Raw genomic sequence first — 15,545 nt, forward strand, 5'->3', positions numbered from 1 at the left:
AGCATTAATTAAATAATTTACTAGTTTTAAAACACATACAGCACTCTCACTAATAGAAATACTAAAGTTATCATGTCTAATATGTTTTTTAATAGAATTTACCTGTGTTTAAATCTATCAATCTTCACATCAATTCCAAGTACTGTACTGAGTAAATTACAGAGAGGTTGATTCTACTTCAAAATTTTGGAAAACAGTTAGTTGCACTGGATTTTATTTTGGAGCATTAGAGTAAAGAAAACATATAAATGTCTCAATTAATAAAACAAAACAAAATAGAATAGAAATAATGTGTAGTGTCACTCAGTGGGGGAATTCAGGTGTACTGGTGGCAAGTTGAAGCATGTAGATTTACACAAAAGTAAAAATATAAAAAGAGATGTAAGAATAATATACAGTAAGGATAAATGTACAGCATTACAGCACTTTGAAATTATTAATAATCGCATAATCGGATTCGAAGGAATTGAATTTATCCAACTGAGAAGGATAGATTAAGAAAATGTGGATAAAAATCACAATTTAACTGAAATGAAAAAGTGGCACAAGGATGTTATTTGAAATTGTAAAAACTGTATAGGGATGTATATTAAGGGATGTAAACAGGTAAGTTTGTTGAGAGTCTAACATCTACCGGAAGGAAGGACCTTTGAAAACCCTTCTTCATCCACCCTGTTTGCCACAGATAGCGTTGTATTATAGTTTTCTTTTATTTAACAAACTGTGCACTACTTGTAGTTTAAATAAGCTCTTGTTGTAGTAATTCATACCATCACTTGTCCAGAAGGAGGCGACAGTGAGCACATACGTTCCTTTGCTCTCCCGGTCAGTTCCAGAAGAAATAGAAAACAAACAGGAAATTATTGTGTCTCCTTTCCGAAGAATCAAGATAAACAAACGACGTTATATTTCTTTATATAATATTTAGAACTCTGGTTTAATTTTCTTCATCACTGGCCGTATAGATATAGCCAGCAGCAGCAGACAGGTGAGGTGGACAGCCAGAAGCAAAGAAGAAGAGGAGCTAGCAGCATCTTCGCGTTGCTAAGCTAAGCTGCTCGTCATGTTTATTTTAGTGCGAATGAGCGCGACGTGATCGTGGCATGGAAGCGTAGATGTATTTGATGAAAGATACGTATTTAATTTAAAGGTAAGAGTTAGTTGCAGTAAAAGTGTGGCGTTTGTTAAAGAAAAACAAACAAAAACGTTTTAAAAAATTGTGATTCGCTGTAATTTCTTTGGCTTTTTGGCAGAAAGACGTGACGTGCTCAACACCGTTAATTTTAATGCAAACCCGCTTCCTTTCCTGTTACCATTTATTATCCTCAACTGTTACATGTTTTGTTGTGGCAGCATTTTTCCACGCCCATTAAATATTAATTTATTTAACTTTTTGTCCTGCAGACTTTTGAAGGTTGCAGGAAATAGTTGAAACCTTCGCTTCTTAAAGAAAAAAATAAAAAACACCGCAGCGTCAGCATGGCGTGGGCTCTGAAGCTGCCCCTCACGGACGAAGTGATCGAGTCCGGACTGGTCCAGGACTTTGATGCCAGTCTCTCCGGGATAGGGCAGGAGCTTGGTGCAGGGGCGTACAGTATGAGGTATGTTGAGGATAAAACCTCCATGCTGTTTTTGGTGTTAATGTTTATCTAAATGCTACAGAAAATACTGCATTTTATTATAGTAGAGCATCAACAATAAGTTCATGTGTTTCAAAAATTTCATTCAAAGCAGCATATGTAAGTTTGTGACACAATTATGTATGTTAAGTGTTTATTTCTGTTCATTTTGTAATTTGCAGCTTATGACTTATAAAAACCCCAAATCTAGTTTGTTAGAAAATAGAAAATCACATAAGACCAGTTAAAAGTAATTTTTAATTAATAAATTTTTTATAGTGGACTACACAATCATGGCAAACACGTCTGAATTGACAGTCCTTGCAGTTGGCGGAAAGTTGAGTGGAAGGAAAAAGTATGGTAGGAAAGAGTAAGATTCAAAAGGCATGGTTTAAGAAATGCCACACACAGATGTATCTAACTTTTAACTTTTGAATAGGGCACAGAGTGGTCTTGCCTGGCTGAAGGAGAAAAATACTTTGCTTCTTCCAAAGTTCTTTTTTTCAGGAGTAAATAAATTATGCATTTCATTTGAAAATAAAGGCTTAGAAAAAACAAACTTTACGGAAATTCTGTTTTATTTTATTTATTTATTTTTTTACAGTATTTATTAATGTCAATAATTGTTATTTATGTTGACATCTCAAATTAATCATTAGTATTACGACTGCATGTTATTCAGATATCATGCAGCAACTATAATGTAGATATTACATTATTATTATATAAACATTTCCTGGGTGCATATAACTACGAAAACATTTTATAATATTGCTGAATTAGGCAACATTGATATAATTTTGATAAATAAAGAATTAAAAAGTGTTTATATGTTTCAGCTTTAGACAATAGGAAACATGTTAATTAGCACGTTTCAATTAAAAAGTTGCTTCTGGGAGACTAAACATCATTAGTTTTTTCTGGGATTTGCTGTTTTGATGAAACGCGTTGATAAAATTGATTAATCTAAAACTCAGTTTCAAATTCTCACATTTGAGACTTTCTTGATAAATACTTCAATTTTCCTAATGTTTAGTCAGTTTTAGTTCAGTCTAGTACTTTGCTTCGTGGATGATGAATCCATCTGTTCCCTTAAGTGCCTGATTGTGGCCAGAATTCCTGTGTTGAGAGGAGCGGGGACTCCTGACCTGGAAACGTTGGTATTTAGTGGTGCTGCTCCCGGTTCTAGTTAACGAGCTGCACAGCAGGAGAACAACACGACTCATGATTCAGCCTAAAGCTCTCCTCCAGCAGCTCTATCCTGTTTATAATTAATTCTACATCTACTATTTGCTTTATGGAAAGAATGAATGTGAGGTGAGAGTTTTATTGTTCACTCTTTTCTCATGGCTTTCCTCTGCAGCGACGTGCTCGCCCTCCCCATCTTCAAACAGGAGGAGTCCAACTTGCCTCCAGAAACTGAAAACAAGATCCTTCCCTTTCAGTATGTTTTGTGTGCACCTACCTCGCCAGCCATTAAACTGCACGACGAAACACTCACCTACCTCAACCAAGGTCAGTATCTGGATCCCAGAGATGCTACAGCTAAAGTAACCGGGTCCAGACTTTATGCCTCTGGGTTCAAAACTGGCAAATTTTTGCTACTTTTGGTTTTACTCTATGTTATTGAAGATCCAAATAATGAAAATTGAAATGAATGAATATTGAAAGCAAAACATACAATTTGTGACAGGAATTGTTTTTATTTTGTTTTATTTTCAGGGGTCGAACAAAATCCTTTCAAGGGGCACAAATGGCCCCTAAACCACGCTTTGGTTCCTGCTGATCTAAGAGTATAAAGTCAAAGACAAACCAAAACTAATTAACTTGCTTTTCTCCAAAGCGCATGTGGAGTTGGGAAGCATTTAGGAACGTGTAAGATTTGAGTTTTGTCTAAAGCTCTTTAGTAAAGCATGGAGAAACAAATAATGTAGTAGTGAACATGGAGAGACAATCACTGTTTTTCTTCCTACAAGTCTCATTTTTACTAGAAATCGGTGGCAAAAGCAGCACAAGGTGCTTCGCCTCTCATATATATCAGCACTTCTTTAACAATTTCATAATTCGGCACTTTACAGCCACAAACCTCAATAGATTTCACAGGGACTTTATTTGATAAAACACCACAAAATGGCGCATAATTTTGAAGTGATGCAAGATTTTTGTTTATAAATAAAATTTTCTTTAGAGGGTTTTATAATTCCATTGTGCATTTAAAAACAAAGTCTCAGCCTATTTGGAAACACTTGTATAAATGAGCACACCCCCAAAAAAAGCTAAGGTCAGGACAAAACATTTAAACTCCTGGCAAATAAACGAGGTGTGTAGTTGTCAATCTATAACCATGATTGCTTGATCAATACCTGTAATTTTCCAATTTTGTACACATACAATTAAAATGAGGGAGAAATTTATATTATCTCAAAATATTTTGTAATTAATCCATTTTACTTCAGGCGTCTTTACTTCTCTTTGCAGGGCAATCCTATGAAATTCGAATGCTTGATAATCGGAAGATCGGGGAGCTCCCTGAAATCACTGGGAAAATGGTGAAGGTAGGACACAGGCACACCCACTAGAAGGAAACAAATGCACCCAGTAGAACACTTTCATTCTATTGGGTTACAAGTTTTGAGTACAAAGCGTTACAAGTTTTGAGTACAAGCGTTACAAGTTTTGAGTACAAGCGTTACAAGTTTTGAGTACAAGCGTTACAAGTTTTGAGTACAAGCGTTACAAGTTTTGAGTACAAACGTTACAAGTTTTGAGTACAAACGTTACAAGTTTTGAGTACAAACGTTACAAGTTTTGAGTACAAGCTTTACAAGTTTTGAGTACAAGCGTTACAAGTTTTGAGTACAAGCGTTACAAGTTTTGAGTACAAACGTTACAAGTTTTGAGTACAAGCGTTACAAGTTTTGAGTACAAGCTTTACAAGTTTTGAGTACAAGCGTTACAAGTTTTGAGTACAAGCGTTACAAGTTTTGAGTACAAGCGTTACAAGTTTTGAGTACAAGCGTTACAAGTTTTGAGTACAAGCGTTACAAGTTTTGAGTACAAGCGTTACAAGTTTTGAGTACAAGCGTTACAAGTTTTGAGTACAAACGTTACAAGTTTTGAGAAGAAAGACATGAAGTCCTGCTTTCTGACTGAAAATGTGTGCCCTCGAATTATGCCAGTAAAATTCCCCCCTACGTCTCCTGTCAGCAGTTTTCTGAAAGCTTTTTTCTTCCTTAACCACAGAGCATCATCCGCGTTGTTTTCCATGACCGACGACTCCAGTACACAGAACACCAGCAGCTGGAGGGCTGGCGCTGGAACAGACCCGGAGATCGGATTCTGGACTTGGGTACGGACCAGGGAACCAGCAGCTGCTGCTGTTTGAGAAACCTAAAGTTGTCTTAAACTTCTTACAAGAAGAATTGAGCCTTCCTTGTCTTGAATCCTTGCAGATATTCCCATGTCAGTGGGAATAATCGACCCGAGGGCTAACCCCACTCAGCTTAATACTGTGGAGTTTCTGTGGGACCCCTCAAAGAGAACATCCGTCTTTATCCAGGTATCCTTTACTTTGAGTTATTTCTGTTCATTAAACATCCGACATACAACCTAATTAATGCAGAAATCCTCTGCATTATGTAGACAGAATAATGGTTGGGATAAAAAGGTTTTAATTTCAAATGTTCTAAAGTTTTTTACATAGAAAATTTGAGCAAATCTGTGAGAGGGAGACCAGGTTTATTGGCCAAGTTTAAAATCAATCACTGATTATTGGTTATTTGCTGTGATGTATTTGTGAACAAACCCAACTCAAACACAAAGATTACACCATATTGTAGCCATGGTAACACAACAATCAAACTATCAAGATAATTCTTTAAACTTTTACAAAGTAAACTTCCTAATTAAATCCTAAATGTATTATTTATTTTTCTCAGCTGAATGCATTAAATAAAATATAATAACATTGTAATTCTCTATAAATAATGCTACAGGTTTAGATCTATGGTCTGTGTTACAATTAAACCATTTCTAGGGGCCCCTGAGTGTCTGGAGGCCCCTAAATGTCTGGAGGCCCCTAAATGGCCCCTACCAGCAGCTACTGAGTTTTCTTTATCTTGATATTCCAGTCTTATAATTGTAGATCTCAGAGGTGCTAACATCAAACTATTATATAGAGTTATCCCCTTTGAGCTTTTTGGATCTATAAATCAGTCTGCATCCAGGTTGTTGTAGAGATTAAATAGATATAATCGGGGCTTAATTAGTAAAACGGCAGCAATTTTGCTTATTTCATAACTTTATAACCAAAGACTTTCTCTCCTCTGATCTGTTTAACAGCTACAGTTTCAAATCAACTCAGCCCTCCAGGACTGTCAGCAGCAGAAACAGAAACTTTATACCTGTTGGGCAAAATATAGATTACATTTACTTTGCATTTTCCCACATGATGGCAATGATTAATTCTTGTTTAATGTGGGTTGTTGCTATGTTGTTTTAAGATCGTGTTCAATGTGCCCTTCTTTAACTTTGAGCTCCTGCCCCTCCAAAGGTTTCTGCACGGCCCTGGGTTGAAGTGCATAAAAAGGGGTATTTATTTACAAAAACAACAATGGATTGTGGATGTCAGTATCGGTGGCGTAATGCAAATGTTTGGATGTGGTGTGTGAGTGCATATGGAAGTGTTGAAGCGCAAAAGGAGGGGAGTTGAGGCCTGGCAACAAAACACCACAAGCGGTGGAGTTAGACGCCAAAGGCGACCCGGAAGGTGGAGACAGCCAGGTTCAAATACTCTGCGCTCCAAATCAACGGATCAGAAACACCTGCAAAGGGGAGGAGCACAAAGACAGACAAAGGCAACACCTGCAGCACAGCCCCATAATCTGGAATAATCTGGCAGCGGAGCTAGTACTTTTAAAGAAAAATATATTTTAAGGAATCATTGACTTAAAGCATTAAAACATAAGTTAATTTTGTCTTCTTTCAAGTATGCTAAGATATTTGCACTAGAAACTAGACCAAAAATACTCTGTAAGATTTTGTGAGATTTATTTATATTGATTCGTCTCTGTTTGCTGTTCATGTGCTTTACAAAGCTAAATTATTTAAGATACCTTTAAGTTCACAATGGTGTAGGTCAGGAGTATCCAAGCTTGGGTCGCTTTGTTTCAAAATGTTATATTTAGTCAAGTTTGAGAGAGTAAAAGCTGATTTGGGTGCAACAAAGTTGGCGTTTCAGTAGAAGTCTGTTGTTTGACCTTTTGTTTTTATAAAAACACAAAATACTTTGTACATTTTCCTGTGTAACAAAATTTATGTTGGCAACAATTTTGACCCTGATTTACAAGTTAAAAGTCAACGGGTCAAATTTGTACCATTTTTGAATTGCACAAAACCAGTCAAAGGGCCACAAATGGAGCTTTGAACACAGCTGGTGTAGAAAATATCATCACTAACCGTAGAGATGAGACCCTCAGTGACGGTTCTGTATTTTTATTTTTCAGGTTCACTGCATAAGCACAGAGTTCACCATGCGCAAACACGGAGGAGAGAAAGGCGTCCCTTTCCGCATCCAGATCGACACGTTTAAGGAGAACGAGAGTGAAGAGTACACAGAGCATGTGCACTCTGCTTCCTGCCAGGTCAAAGTCTTCAAGGTCAGAGAGAAGGAGCAAAAAAAAAAAAAAAAAAAGAAACGAGAGAGAGAGAGAGACTCACTCAACTGCAGCACATTAGTTTTAATGAAATTTTGCATCTTCCTGACTCGTTTCAGCCCAAAGGTGCAGACAGAAAACAAAAGACAGACAGAGAGAAGATGGAAAAGAGAGCGCCACAAGAGAAGGAAAAATATCAGCCGTCTTATGAAACTACCATTCTGACTGAGGTGAGCATGTTGGGGACGAGTTAAAGGCCTGAATGGAGAAATCCCTGATTTATACTGATGGATAAACATCACTGATTGGTGTCAGCTTTAATCTGCAGATATACTCCAACTATTAATGTTTACACCAACATGGGCAAATTATTGGGAACAAAAGAGCAAAAAAAATCAGAAAATATTCAGCCATAGTGTCAGTAAAACATTTAAATACACACAGAGCTGGGTGATAAATTGATTTTTAGTGATTTAATTCAGTGTTTCCCAACCCCTGGCCCTCAAGAGCATCGGTGCCCAAAGTCGGTTCTGGAGCGCCGGCATCCTCTTGTTTTAGTTCTTTCTCTGGTTTAACGCACCTGGACCAAATGTCGGCTCGTTGGAGGCCTAAGAAAAACGTTGACCTGCTGAGAAGGTTGTTGCTACCAGGGAGAGAACTGAAACATGCAGGATGCCGGCGCTCCAGAACCAGGAGCTTCCAGGCCCGTTTTAAAAGTTTCCCTGCTTTAATGCACCTGATTCATCTGGCTGCAGTTCAACAAACGCCTGTTAATCAGCTGGACTGAAGCAAGGAAATACTTAAAACATGCAGCGCAGTGAGCCGTGAGGACCAGCGTATATCAGGGAAACACTGATATAGTCAAATAATTTTTTTTTTTTTTTTAATTTTTGGAAAATCTAAGATTTTTTTCTTCTTCTATGGTTTCTGTGATTTTTGTTTGACAAGCGTGTTTTAAATCTTCTATTTATTTGGTCTTTGAATTCAGAAGAACTCTATGATGGAATATTTGGGCCATAATAAGATTTTGTTTTGCAATTACAATAATAAAGTGTTAGTATTACCAGAAAAAGTTGTAATATTTGGAGAATAAAGTAGTAATTTTATGAAAACTCTTAAACAAAAACGAGAAATATTTAGCATCTTGTGAAACTATACATTGGTATAAGTTTTATGGACAATACCCAATAGAAATACTTGATCTTTCAGCACATCAGCATTAAATTATTACAAGTAGCAGGACTTTGAAATGGTCACACAAACGGCTGTTTCCATTTACATACATGAACTGAACTGCTCATGTCAATTTATAATCACGTTTTCTCACTCAAACAATTTTTCTTGTAATTTTAAGACTCTATTTCTGGTAAAATTGTATTTTTTTTTTCCCTGCTAATAGTATTTCTATATTATAATTAAACAAACATTCTCACAGTCTTGTTCTAATACTCCTTTGTACAACTTACAGAAGGGATGCTTGAAATAAAAGCCACTTTTTAAAGACATTTTCTGTCATTTCTAAAGATAAAAATAGGAAATTTCGCCCAGCTTTATATGGACTCATCCTGGATAATGTTTTTAAATTTGGTTATTAATTAACGAAACATTATCTTTTCAGTGACTGTACAACCAATTACTTCACTGAATTTCAAAATAAATTAAAACTTAGAGTTTTAAACTCTAAAATCTCAAGGATATGGATAAATTCATCACGAAGTAAAACAGTTTCTGGTTGCATTCGATGATGTTCAGGGATTGAAGAGTTGCTCTGTTGCAGTGCTCTCCTTGGCCCGAGGTCACGTACGTCAACAACTCTCCGTCTCCCGGCTTCAACAGCACACACAACAGCTTTCCTGTTGCTGAAGGGTAGGAGCGTCTCACCGTTCCGGCCGCCGCCTGGTGAAGAATGAAATGTTCATTTAAATGCAGAGATTAAGTTTTTCTGATTCTTGTTGTTTCTAGTAACGGATCACCGAGCCACCAGCCTGAGCCTGTTGTTCAGGTTGCAGATGTAAGTTGATGTTGGTTTTGTTTGTTGGATTAGAGAGCGGGTCGGGTCTTAAATGCACAGAGGTTCAACACGCTGTCGACGTTTAAACGTTAGCATTTCTAGTTTGAAAGGAGAAAGTTTACTTCCTTCATGGCACCTCCATCCTAATTTTAAAATAACAAAAATATGAACAAACAAAACATGAAATGTGAAATCAAGTTAAAACAATATTGGCTAATTTAAATCCTTAAATTCCTGCACAAGTAGCATTAATATTTCATAACTGCACCCACGCACTGAAATCCTCTTCTTTAATAAATATAGTATTACTAGCAGTAATTGGTGTTTTAAAAGCTAAGGTTGCATCCTTAGTCATTGTTTAGATTTATTTTCTTTCTGTTTTAGAACTTGTTGCCCACGGCGACGCCACAAGATGCGCAGCAGTGGCTCCATAGAAACCGCTTCTCACCTTTCTGTCGACTCTTCACCAACTTCTCAGGTACGATCAAATTTTAGGAAATAGTCTTTCAGTAACAACTCAGAGTTGAGCACACTGATGTGATGATGATGATGATGATGATGATGATGATGATGCTACATTATTATTCATTGAACAACAAATGAGAATATTTTGTCACTGGAGGCAAACAATGGAACGAACTGAATATGGAGCTACAACAGTGTCCAAACATCAGCCAGTTTAAAAATAAATACAAAGCTATGATATTCAGATTATACTAAGAGGGGAATTGGCACAAATATGAGTTTTTCCTGTTTAAAAACTCATTTGTGTTACTGTTACCACTATCGGTGGTAACTGTTATGGTTATTTTACTACTATTATTATCATTAGTTTTTTTTATTTCTTTGCTTTTTTAAAACATTTTATTTATTTTAAAAGACAGAATTTATTGGTGTAAATTGGTAATTATTCTGATGCTGTATGCCAATTATTTACAATTGTCATTATTATTTGTAGATTTTTTTTTGTTTGAGTTAGTTTGTAACCATTTTCTCCATGTAATGTAATTAATTTGTTGGCTCTCTAGCCCAGTATATTTGACAGGCACATTAATATTATAACATGGCTTTAATCACAAATTATTGATGATTATTGAGTCAGTAAGTGATATTTTGTTAAATTGAATGATCACTTCTTCCTACAGAAAAGTAGTGGTAAACAGATTATTTTGCACATGTTTTTTTTTCTGTCCTAATTCCTTTTTCTCTTTTTAAACCTGTTTGAAATAAATGAATCGAATTGAAGCTCTTGTTTGAAATTGGTTTGTTTTGGGGATAAATGCTAAGAACGAGCAGAGATGCAGTATTCTATAATCTCTGATTTCTTTGCTCACTTGGTTCTTTTTCACTTTTCTTTGGCTGGACGGGAAGTTTCCAGACTTTTAACGGATTTGTGTTTTTTTGTTTTTTTTGTTTTTTTTTCACAGCATGTAAACTTGTTGGGATTTCTCCTCAGGAGCCGACCTGCTGAAGCTAACCAGAGAGGACGTCATCCAGATTTGTGGCCCAGCAGACGGTATAAGACTCTTCAACGCGCTAAAGGGACGGTGAGTCTCTGTAGAAGTTGTTCTCTTCTTTTTATTTTACTATTTTCACTTGGTGTTATCCAGAATGTATTTGTTTAAAAAAATATTGTTGCTTTCTTGTGTTTGCAGCGTGGTCTGCCCGAGGTTGACCATCTACGTTTGCCAGGAGTCGCAGCAGGCGAGGGAGCACCAACCAAAACATGAAAATGGAGACGCTGCTGCCAACACTTTCTTTGGTGAGCACATGCTGACCCATAAATCAGTCTCTGAAACATAAAATGTGAATTAATTAAACAAATAATAAATCCGATAGCATGAGGAATTGTCTGTTATACTAGAGTTTTTATTTATTTTACTTATTTTTTAAGTTTTTCTCCAAAAGTTAAGAAAGATAAACCTACAACAAATCAATTTTCTACTGCATTTTGACATTTTTTTGGTTTTTAGTGAAACCTGGGCTTCCTTCAGCGTTTAGTCTTTGTTTTTCTGAATATTTCACCACATTGACAGTTTGTTGCCTCTCAACCAATGATCTCTGGAAAATCTGTTATTTTATGGAGTGCAGTGACAACATAACAGTATATCATTTTTAACCTTTCCAAACAAGAAAAAAATGCACAGTTCTGGAAAAAAAATAGCATAGAAATAGCAATAAAATGACACATCAGGAAGGAAAGGGAAACCTTTTTCTTTTATTTACTTAATCTGTACATTAATCTACGTTTAATGCCAATGTTTTAATGTAGTAAAATGTTTCTGTAAACATTTTTTTTCAAAAGTTGAGCGTTTAAATCCTGTTTCTCTGTTTTTGATTGTTTTTACCTGCAGTATATCACGCCATTTACCTGGAGGAACTCACCGCCAGCGAACTCACAGAGAAACTCGCTCAGCTCTTCAACATCTCACCCAGACAGATAAATCAGATCTTTAAACAGGGACCCACTGGTATCCATGTGCTGGTCAGCGATGAGGTAGAAAAAATAACACATATTAATCACAACAAACATTTCTTCCTGCAATAAATAATTTTTCTCTGTTCTTAATAGATGATTCAGAACTTCCAGGATGAAGTTTGTTTTGTTTTGGACACAATGAAAGGTAATTGATTTTTTAAATTTTGATTATTTAGTGTTTAATTTTGTTTTGCAGAAGTGAATTTTTCACAATTTCTCTAACAAACTGCTGCTTTTTTTTTTTTTTTATGTGACAAACCAATGCAAAAAGGCCTGAGAGAGAGGATACATGGGTTTTCTTTTTTTTCTTTAAACTGAGTTTTTATTGGTTGTTTTCCATTTATAAAACACATGCAGAACCACAAAACTTAAATTCCAACAAAGATAGACGTTGTTACAGGGATGGAAGCAATTTTCAGATTTACTTTCCAAATTTTTAAACCAGTATATATAATTTCTAAGACTAAAAGACCTACTACACTGATTGTTCTTAATAAATCAAATCCATTTACACATAGGTCTGTCACAATAATCAATTAATTGATTAACAAATTAAAACAAACTCAATAATTTCCGTTTTCATGATTATTTGTTTGAAGGACAATTTTGTTTAGAGACTTTATAACTGATTTTATTTTTAGGTTATTTATTTTGGTTATTTAAAGTCAATGATCTCTGAGATTGTGTTCTTGCATTTTATTACATGAAAATGATTTGGTTGACCAAAATTAGTTTCCATTCCTACTTTTATTTCCATTTAGATAAGTACCGTAGTAGTTATTCATCTTAAAACATTCCCAAAAGTTATTAACACTCTGAACGGTCACATGCACTAAGTTATATGTTGATTATATGTGTGTACATATATAAATTGAACTGATTCAAAATTGTAAATATCACCATAATCATGTTTGTTATATATGAATATATTTTTTTATTCTAATGTCCTTAAAAGAACTCTGTTTTGAATTTACATATTTTTTTGGCCAAATCCAGGAACAAAAACAGAAAATGTGGAATATAGTTTCTGATATTGTTGTTGAGGTTTTTAAAAAATGAATATTTTGAAATCATTTTTTTTTTTATATCACCCACTGCAACTACAAATGCATTCAACACTTGAGATTTGTTATATTTTGAAAGTTATGATCTTTTTTCTTTGTGTGTCTGTTGGTCTGTCACATTAAAATATCCCCCACAAAAAAATCAGATTTGGTTGTTTAAACGGAGAAATTCAATCTAAACTCTCGTGGTTCTTCTCTTTGCAGACAACACGAGCGACGGCTACCACATCATCTTAAAGTGAATCCCCGCCGAAGAATCGTGCGACCTTGTTTTATTATTTAGACCTGCTGCCGTCTGCCTCACCAGACATTCACACACCTCGCTGTTTTCAGATCAGATGAGGTTCTCCTGACTAATCCGTTGTGGCAGCTGGGAGGTTGGTGCAACCGAAGCACCTTTCGCCCTCCTTCCCCCCCACCGTACCTTAACGGCCTTCCTCTGTGGAAGTGAAGTAATCGTCTCACATTTACTGTTTCATTTTGTGTCCTTCGTGTTTCAGGAAAAGGTTTGTGTTGAGGTTTATAAGTGGTTGTTTTGTTGTCTGGTGCTCGGCTGCCTTACATTTTTAGGAAACCCAACGTTGCTGCAACAATCCCACCTAAGACTGCAACCAGGCCGTCGAGGGAAACTGCTGGGACTTGGCAGTCCTGATTAAAAAGATAAATGATGCTAAACGGATGCAGCTTGAGCTTCACAGGTTGTGTCCGTAGAGCATCTTGAAAGTTGATGCTTTCAGTGGTTACCATGGCAACACTAACCAAGCGTCTTCACAAGCTTTCCATACCAGTCGGTATGAAAATTTACCCTAACATAATTTTTAAGTAGTAATTTGTTGCTTTTAAGGTGCTTTTTCATAATGAATTATGCTTCCCAGTATTTTAAAAATAATCATCATATTTGCATCTTTTCATTGTTTTGTTTGTTTTCCCCCCCTTATTTTAGACATTGCCAACTTCAAATGCTTTTAAACGTAATTGCTTCATGTAGCCATGGGAAAACTCAACCGTTTTTACATTCAGGTTTTGACTTGATATTTTTTAGATGTCATTTTTTGCTCCGTCTCATCAGAGTAATTAAAAATGATTACTAATGTACTGACGACTGTCTTGTTTCGTGATTCTGAGAAAACGTCCAAATAACCACTCAAACACAAAATCTTACCAAGTATTTGTGGCGTAGTTTGAAGTGCAAATAACATAGTACACTTGAAATAAGACAAAGCTAACTAGGGAGCTTATTTTAAATCAATAATTTCTTAATATTTGCTAACCTGCCAGTGAAACTAGAAGTTTAATTATAGACCAACATTAAATGGTAAAATGTGTTTTTGCAGCGCAGTCTCTTTAGTGAAATTCTTTTTCCAATTTGATGTGCCACAAAAAGGAGGCATTCAGAAGACATCTTTAGAAGAGTCACGTTCAAGCTTCGTGGTTTACCCATAATGCTTTGCAGCTTCTTTTAGTTCGTTTGGATGATGGAGGTTGAGACTGGCCACCTTACGGAGGATGTTCTCATGTTCGTGCTCCGTATGTGGTGACAATACTTTCTCGTTAGCATTTATATTTAGACCTAAACTAACCAAAGTCCTAAAGTAGCTCGAAGATAAATATTTAATTAGCAAACTATTGCATTTGGCCAAATATTTAGTTTGAGGCAAATTACTTTACATGCTTTAAACTAAAGTTTTAGTAAGCAAGCTAAATGTTTATTTTGGTAATTAGCAATGATAAAAAATTATAGCATGACCAACAATTCATGTGAATAGAATTTAGCATTACCAACTTTTTATTTTGGTAGTCCACTTCCACTTTTTGGCAAGTAAATGTGCATATTATCGTAATATTCAGCTTCAAACTGTTTAGCTCCAAGTCTAATATTTAGTTAGCAAGCTAAATATTTAACTCACAAACTAATTATTGAGCTCTAAACTATTATATTTAGTACGCAAGCATTATATGTAGTTCGAAGCTTATTAGCTTGAAGCTACATATCAGTTTCAGTTTAATATGTAGCTTCAAGCTTAATATATTTAGATTAAATAGCTAATCTAGTTTGATTAAACCTATTTGCATTTAGCTGTAATCTAAATATTGAGAAGGCATGCCAGATGTTTTGTTTGCTAACTAAATATTGAGCAATGACAAAAATATAACATGATCAACAACTGACGTGAGTCGGGAGTTTATGCGGAGGTTAGCAAGACAAACTTATTTCTTTGTCCACTTGTATGCAGTAAATTTTCTTCAAACTAAACATTTTATTTGAAGCTAAATATTTAGTTAGCATACTAAACATTTAGCTTGCTAAGTAAAGCTTATAGCTAAATATTTTGTTGGGAACTAAATATGTAGACTTTAAGCTTGTTATTAAATATTTAGCACTTGATAGCGAGTTGATTGGTAATTTCTGGTTTTGTAAACCAAATACTTAACTTTCTAATTGACAAATATAAATGAATGAACATCATGGTTAAAATATGAGTATTTTCTTGTCTTAAGACAGGCTATGTAACCCAAAAGAGACAAATAATTTAACTGTTATTTATTAAAATCTGCTTACTTCTGTGTACTTACTGTAAATAAAATGAAGCTAAAAGATTAAATGAACAAAGAAATTTCGAAATGAGTCTAAAACACTTCACTTCCCAGCATGCCTTGTCGCCAGGGCGAGTGTATGACGTCACAACGACTATAAATACGTCTGCAGGAAAGAATTTC

The 15,545-nt window shown here is 35.4% G+C and overlaps 1 protein-coding gene across 2 annotated transcripts; it reads left to right on the forward strand.

The window, feature by feature from the left end:
- Positions 1–813: 813 nt before the first annotated feature.
- tfcp2 (transcription factor CP2) lies at positions 814–13,922 on the forward strand. Of its 2 annotated transcripts, XM_044120010.1 has the most exons (17): positions 814–1,150; positions 1,405–1,601; positions 2,983–3,134; positions 4,098–4,174; positions 4,863–4,968; positions 5,072–5,178; positions 7,124–7,276; positions 7,393–7,503; positions 9,051–9,139; positions 9,236–9,284; positions 9,669–9,762; positions 10,741–10,831; positions 10,940–11,046; positions 11,639–11,781; positions 11,857–11,908; positions 13,032–13,065; positions 13,161–13,922. In XM_044120010.1, the coding sequence occupies exons 2-17, from the start codon at positions 1,480–1,482 to the stop codon at positions 13,276–13,278; spliced, it is 1,605 nt and encodes a 534-aa protein (XP_043975945.1). In that variant the 5' UTR covers positions 814–1,150; positions 1,405–1,479; the 3' UTR covers positions 13,279–13,922. The 2 variants fall into 2 exon arrangements, with proteins under 2 accessions (XP_043975945.1, XP_043975955.1); XM_044120020.1 differs by having other exon boundaries at positions 815–1,150; positions 13,032–13,922.
- The last annotated feature ends 1,623 nt before the right edge of the window (positions 13,923–15,545 follow it).

Source organism: Gambusia affinis, linkage group LG01 (genome assembly GCF_019740435.1).
Source record: "Gambusia affinis linkage group LG01, SWU_Gaff_1.0, whole genome shotgun sequence".
NCBI classification, from domain to species: Eukaryota; Metazoa; Chordata; class Actinopteri; order Cyprinodontiformes; family Poeciliidae; genus Gambusia; species Gambusia affinis.

Bases quoted from the DNA above. Each gene is read 5' to 3' on its own strand.
- tfcp2 (XM_044120010.1), top strand. From the start codon at position 1,480: ATGGCGTGGGCTCTGAAGCTGCCCCTCACGGACGAAGTGATCGAGTCC. The intron at 1,602-2,982 runs GTATGTTGAGGA...TTTCCTCTGCAG, and splicing joins GCAGGGGCGTACAGTATGAG to CGACGTGCTCGCCCTCCCCA. The intron at 4,175-4,862 runs GTAGGACACAGG...CCTTAACCACAG, and splicing joins TCACTGGGAAAATGGTGAAG to AGCATCATCCGCGTTGTTTT.